The sequence below is a fragment of the Bidens hawaiensis genome, unplaced genomic scaffold, assembly GCF_021521415.1.
Source record: "Bidens hawaiensis isolate Kalapana, Puna unplaced genomic scaffold, B.hawaiensis_p1.1 tig00047772_1, whole genome shotgun sequence".
Classification (NCBI taxonomy): Eukaryota; Viridiplantae; Streptophyta; class Magnoliopsida; order Asterales; family Asteraceae; genus Bidens; species Bidens hawaiensis.
This window is the reverse complement of record NW_027498559.1, coordinates 51,488-57,908: the sequence shown is the minus strand read 5'-3', so window position 1 is coordinate 57,908 and position 6,421 is coordinate 51,488. Positions and strand designations below refer to the sequence as shown.

The following is a 6,421-nucleotide window of genomic DNA, read 5'->3' as shown; positions in this document are numbered from 1 at the left end:
ATCGCCAAAATGATTGATGAAAACCAAAACAGCGGCGGAACTGGGCAACTTCGCCTGCAACTGGGCAACTTCGCCTTCAAAGCGATAACTTCGCATTCAAAGTGATAACTTCACCTGAGGCCAAGTTCGCCTGATGAACTTCGCCTAAAGCCTAGTTCGCCTGATGAACTTCGCCTAAAGCCAAGTTCGCCTGATGACAACTTCGCCTAAAGCCAAGTTCGCCTGATGAACTTCGCCTAAAGCCAAGTTCGCCTGATGACAACTTCGCCTAAAGCTAAGTTCGCCTAAGGTTTAACTTCGCCTAAAGCTAAGTTCGCCTAAGGTTTAACTTCGCCTAAAGCCAAGTTCGCCTAAGGTTTAACTTCGCCTAAAGCCAAGTTCACCTAAAGTTTAACTTCGCCTAAAGCTAAGTTCGCCTAAGGTTTAACTTCGCCTAAAGCCGAGTTCGATTAGGAAATAAGTTAAAAACGATAAGTAAAAGTAAGCTAATACTAGGCCACCAGATTAGATCAGGCGAGTATTGATACGTGTAACTTATACAGTCAGCCGAGCTCAGTTAAAGAAGGGATTTACAGCTATCAGAGGAAGAAGCAAAGTTCAGCTGAGTTTCTAGCCCCATTCCTTGTTATGTTTTCGGGGCTGTGTGCATACTCGATGTGTTGTTAATACATTTATCCTAAGTGATAAGTGTATGTCATATGTGATATGTGTGATAGATATGAATGATTGCTTGTCGGTACGCGAACGATCTTCGGATATTGCGCGTACTGTCAGGTTAAAAATAAAGGTACGAATATTATATATCAAAGATGTATGAATATTTCAAATGAATACTTGTCGGGGCGTTAACGATCTTCGGATATTGCACGTATCGACAAGGGGTATGGTTGTTAAATGAATGATGTAAAGAACGCATAGAGTGTTCTTATGTTATAATGTAATTATTGTATATGTAAAGTATGTGTATATAGGTACACGAATGGCATGTGAGTTCTACGTTCGACATAGTAAGTTAGGATGGCAAATCCCTCTAGCTTCTGTCGGACATAGACTCGGCTGGTGATGGCGTAGTTAAGGACTGCGAGCCTTATACGTGATGTAGATGATAGATGTAAACGTAGATAAGGACTGCGGACCTTATACGTAACGTAGATAAGGACTGCGGACCTTATACGTAATGTAGATAGGCGTCAGCACAGGAAAGGACTGTGGACCTTACACGTGCTATATTTCAGCATAGGAAAGGACTGTGAACCTTATACGTGCTGTATTTGTAGCATAGGGGAGGACTGCGGACCTCGTACGTGCTATGAATTAGGTTGCAACATAGGGAAAGACTGTGGACCTTGTACGTGTTGTGGATGTATTTCAGCATAGGAAATGACTGTGGACCTTATACGTGCTGTAATTGTAGCATAGGGGAGGACTGCGGACCTCGTACGTGCTATGAATTAGGTTGCAACATAGGGAAGGACTGTGGACCTTGTACGTGTTGTGAATGTATGATGGTATAGGGAAGGACCGCGGACCTTGTACGTACCATAAATGGTGAACATAGGTAAGGACTGCGGACCTTTTACGTGTTCACGACCTTGAGTACAGGTATAGACGGCAGACTGTGAACGTACTCTCGGTAGACTGAGGTTAGTGATTGTAGATATGTATGTATGTATGGTAGCAAGTATGTACGTAGAACAGAAGGGTAACTAGTGAAGTATGAATATGTATCTACGGATATGTATGTATGTGTATGTATTGTATGGCGTTCGATTAACTAGAACTCACTCAGCGTAGCTGACTTTTAGTATGCACGCAGGTGAGTAGGATGAGGCAGCTCTCTTGAGGAGACACGTGGCACTGAATAAGAGGCTGGCATTGGAAGACTCAAGACCTTTAAGTTTAATGTTTCGTTAATTTTGAAAGACAAAATGATGTTTTAAGACAAGACGTGTTTTGTTTTGAAATGTTTTATGAAAGTTTTTATATTCCGCGAAAGTTTTAATGAACTCTGATTTGTAAGAACTGTGTTTATGAGTAAATCCGACGCTAAAGTAAGGCTACCGGGTTCGGGGCCTTACACTGATTCGGTGATAGCGTACAATTCTTTCGTATAAGTTGACTGACCTTGCATTGTCGAACACAATTTTTTGCTAAAAAAAGCAATGGGTTGGTTATTCTGCGTAAGAACCGCGCCAATAGCTTGACCAGAAGCGTCCGTGGTAACGTCAAAGGGTTCTTCAAAATTAGGTAGAGCAAGGGTGACTAGCTTTTGCATGTGACTTTTCTGTTGCATGAATGCTTCTGTTGCATGTACAGTCCATGCAAATTCACGCGATTTGAGGATATCAGTCAATGGTGCTGCAATTTGGGAATATCCTTTCACAAAGTGCCGATAGTAACCGGTGAGGCCTAAAAACGCTCGAAGTGTTGTGAACAATGTGGGTGGCGGCCAACATTGAATTGCTTTGATTTTATCCAGTTCCGGTGACACACCTTGTGATGACATCCTATGACCCAAAAATGAGATTTCTGCAACACCGAAAGTACACATGGAGGCTTTAGCATGGAAGTGGTTTTCATGCAATTTTTGAAATACATATTTAAGATGACCATAGTGTTCCTCTTTAGAGTTGATGTAGATTAAAATGTCATCGAAAAAAACTAAAACAAACTTTTGAAGAACCATTCGGAATAAATCGTTCATGGCGGATTGAAAGGTTTATGGTGCGTTGGTAAGGCCAAATGGCATCACTAGAAATTCATAGTGACCTTCCATGTTCGAAAAGCGGTTTTATGGGTATCATCAGTCGCTACACGAATTTGATGGTATTCGGATCGCAAATCAATTTTGGAAAAAAGTGGTTGCGCCATGGAGTTCATCAAGAAGTTCATTGATCGTTGGAATTGGAAAGCGATCACGTACCGTAACCGCATTCAAGGCACGATAGTCCACACAAAAACAACAAGTACCGTCTTTCTTTTTGTCCAACAGAACAGGCGAGGAAAACGGAATTTGACTTGGTTGAATTATGCCGTTGGTACGCATTTCGGATATAAGTTGGGTCATGATTTGTTTCTGGTAGTGAGGGTATCGATACGGTTTGACATTGATAGGTTGGTTGTTATTTAGAAGGGTGATGTAGTGGTCATGAGGGTGAGTTGGAGGTAATGAACATGGTTCTGTAAAGATGGGTTGAAAAAGTTCTAAAAGGGTTGTGATATTTGGGTAATTGGTTGTTGGAGTGTCCGGGAGAAGTGGTTTGGGGTTGTGTGGGTTAACCGTTAATGTGTGTAGCGAGGCAATGGATCCGTAACGTAGGAGGGTGGACAGGGAACTTGGTGATACCGGTTTTGTTAATGATTTTTCCCGAAGGATGGTGGTTTTGACATTGGTTGTGAATGATATTTGAATGGAATTGAAAAGTTGGCGGTTATGGACCCCAAACTGCCTAACCATGATATACCGAGAACGATGTCTGCGCCCTGGACCGGGAAAATGAAGAATGGTATTTTAAAGTTGGTGTTTTGTAGTTGCACATCCACATCAGGGAAATATCCTTGGCAATGGATAAACTGCCCATTGCCAATCATAACGGAAAAAGTTTGTAAACTTTGTGTAGGTAAATGAAGGTAGGCGGCAATGCGCGGCTGAATTATGTTGTGTGTGCTGCCACAGTCGTTCAAAACAGTGACCGGAGCACCGCGAATATAGCCTGTGATTCGTAGGGTTTGGATGGAACTTAGGCCTAAAAATGCGGCGTCAGATAAGGACATGAATTAAGGTTTATTGGATTCGTCGGTTGGTTGTGGTGTGGGTTCGTCCGATATAGTTTCTTGATCGTCGTTGTCAACGATTAACAGAAACTGAGGAGGAGAACACTTGTGGCCGGGAAAATTTTTTTCCGGGCAACGAAAACAAAGTCCTTCCTTCCGACGTTGTTGAATGCATTCCGGTGAAAGCTTTGTAAATGGTAATGGTTTCGGTGGTGCTTGTAGCAACGGTGATAAAGAGGGCTTGCTCGTAAGGCTTAGTGGTTGAAGATGATGGAGATTGTGACTGAGAAGTAGGAGAAATGGTTGTGAGTGGGGTGGTTGTTTGGGACACGTAGGGTTTAGGATAAGATGAGTATTTTGGCTTTGTAAACTGGGTCAATTTATCCTCCACTAAACGAGCTAACCCGCATGCATCGTGGTAAGTTGTTGGTTTGAGGATTGCTAGTTCAACTTGTATCTCAGGTTTAAGTCCCGAATAAAGCAATTACGGAGCGTTTGTTGTGAAAGTCCGATAATGCGGTTGCTAATCTTTTTCAAATTCCGTTTGGTATTCTGGCACGGATGACGTTTGTTAGAGCTTAAAAAGTGTTGCTTCATGGTTTTCGTACGTGGACGGGCCAAACCGGAGCTCAATTTCCCTTTTAAATTTCGTCCATGAACCCAACAAGAAGTTTTGTGCTTGATTTTGATACCAAGAGAGGGCGTCCCCTACGAAATGGAAGGCGGTGAGTTCGACGTGTTCGTCTTGTGGAAGGTGATAGTAGTTAAAGAAATGGTCGGCTTGAAATATCCAGCCGAGTGGATTGGAGCCATCAAAAGGCGGGAGGTTAATTTTTGGGTGGCGAGGTCGTTGTTGATTGTTGTGAATGAGATGAACACGGTTTGGCGATTGAGGTTGATTGAACGAGTCGTCATCGTGTAGGTTGTCGGTGAGTATAGTGGCGTGATTGACTAGGTTGGATGTAGTTTCGGTTTGGGAATCAAGTTTGGCATTAAGATTAGCGGTGGCTTGAACAAGGGCGGCTACTTGTGTTTGAATATTGACTTGGCTGTTGGCGGCAGTAGAGGCGGAAGTAGAGGTGATTTGGATGAGTTGAGATAGTTGATCGGATACGGTGGGTGGAAAATCATCGGTACCGGAATTGTCTTTGCGAGGCGGCATGATGGAGGTGATTCGGGAATGAAAGCACCAAATGATGGGAGCCTTTTGTAGTAGGCAAACACTCCTAAGAAATTAGTAGAGAAACAAGAGCAATTTGGAACAATTTTCTGATGATCTTTTTCAAAAGCAAAAACAAGAAATAAATATGCAATGGATATGAACATATGATGCCCATGATCCTTATTTCTTGGAGACATGCATGTAACAACTACCTACCATACTCCACTAATTACCTACATGCACCACTAGTTGAAAAATAACTAATTAACATGTGTTAAAAGAAAATTACTAACTGCATCTACGTTCATGCATGCATTCATTCACTCCAAATGCCTTGTGGATTTCTTGGATACTCTCTTAGGTCTTTCACTAGGCTCATCTTCTACTTGGGCTTCGGTTGTAGCAATTGGGCTAGAATGGGCTCTAAAATTTCACCACCCGTAGAATAAGAGGAATAAAAATTTATAGATATATACTGAAAGTAAGAGATGATGGGTCTTTGGTTAATCGTCAATATAGTGTTTTTTAAATTAAGAAAATTTATAACTTTGATTAACCGTCCGTTATGAGAAAAATTTAAATTTATCGAATAATATGTATTTATTTTTATATAAATCATGAAAATTAAGATTACCCAACCAGGCTCTTGCTTGCTTGAACGGCATTCTTCTATAAAAAAATGAATGCTGAATACTAGGTAGAGTGGTGTTGAATATTCAATAAAGGGAAAAAAAAAATCCCGAAATAAACATTTATGAAAAATTTCAAGATTTTGGTATCATTTGCAAAAATCCTATGAAATAGGTATTATAAATTAGTCATGACGCGTATAATATGATAACACATGAGTAGTTTGTAAAGCCAACTAAAACATGTCATGTAACCATAATATAACCATAACGAGCATGTTCACTAATCATTTACTCCCCACAAAAAAAGAAGTTTGCATGCCTCGTAATTAACGCCCAAACTAACAATGACGAGGGTGTTAGTTTATCAAATACATCGAACCGGTTAGTTTACAAAAGCCTAACTGGAATGGTTAGTTTGAAAGCTCAATTAGTCGTTATGAGTAGTTTTTCCGGTTTACATTTCCAATACGAGTAGTTTATTAGTAGTTAACTCGCCGCGACTAATTTAAACTTACAATCTACCCGTGGCTACTCGGGTAATCCGATATATTTTAAAATATTTAAAATATATTAAAATATTATTTAATTCCTTATTTTTAAGTCATTTTAAAAAAAAACCTTATTATGCCATGTCTTTATTTTATGTGATTCTTTATTTTTATGTAATCTTTTATAAAAATTATTTTGTCATGTACCATACTTTTTGTGATCCCTTGTTTTTATATCACCTTTATAAAAATTATTATATTATGTCCCTTATTTTTTGTGATTCCTTATTTTTTATGTTATTGTTTATAAAGTCTTATCCTCTACTTTTTGTGATCCCTTTTTTTTAAGTCATATTTTATACAAA

At 39.9% G+C, this 6,421-nt stretch overlaps 1 protein-coding gene across 1 annotated transcript; it reads right to left on the bottom strand.

Annotated features, from left to right (window-relative positions):
- Nucleotides 1–2,074: 2,074 nt before the first annotated feature.
- On the bottom strand, nt 2,075–2,551 carry LOC143597230 (putative mitochondrial protein AtMg00860). The gene has a single exon (XM_077075790.1). The coding sequence runs from the start codon at nt 2,549–2,551 to the stop codon at nt 2,075–2,077; it is 477 nt and encodes a 158-aa protein (XP_076931905.1).
- Nucleotides 2,552–6,421: the final 3,870 nt, after the last annotated feature.

Bases quoted from the DNA above. Each gene is read 5' to 3' on its own strand.
- LOC143597230 (XM_077075790.1), bottom strand. From the start codon at position 2,551: ATGTGTACTTTCGGTGTTGCAGAAATCTCATTTTTGGGTCATAGGATG.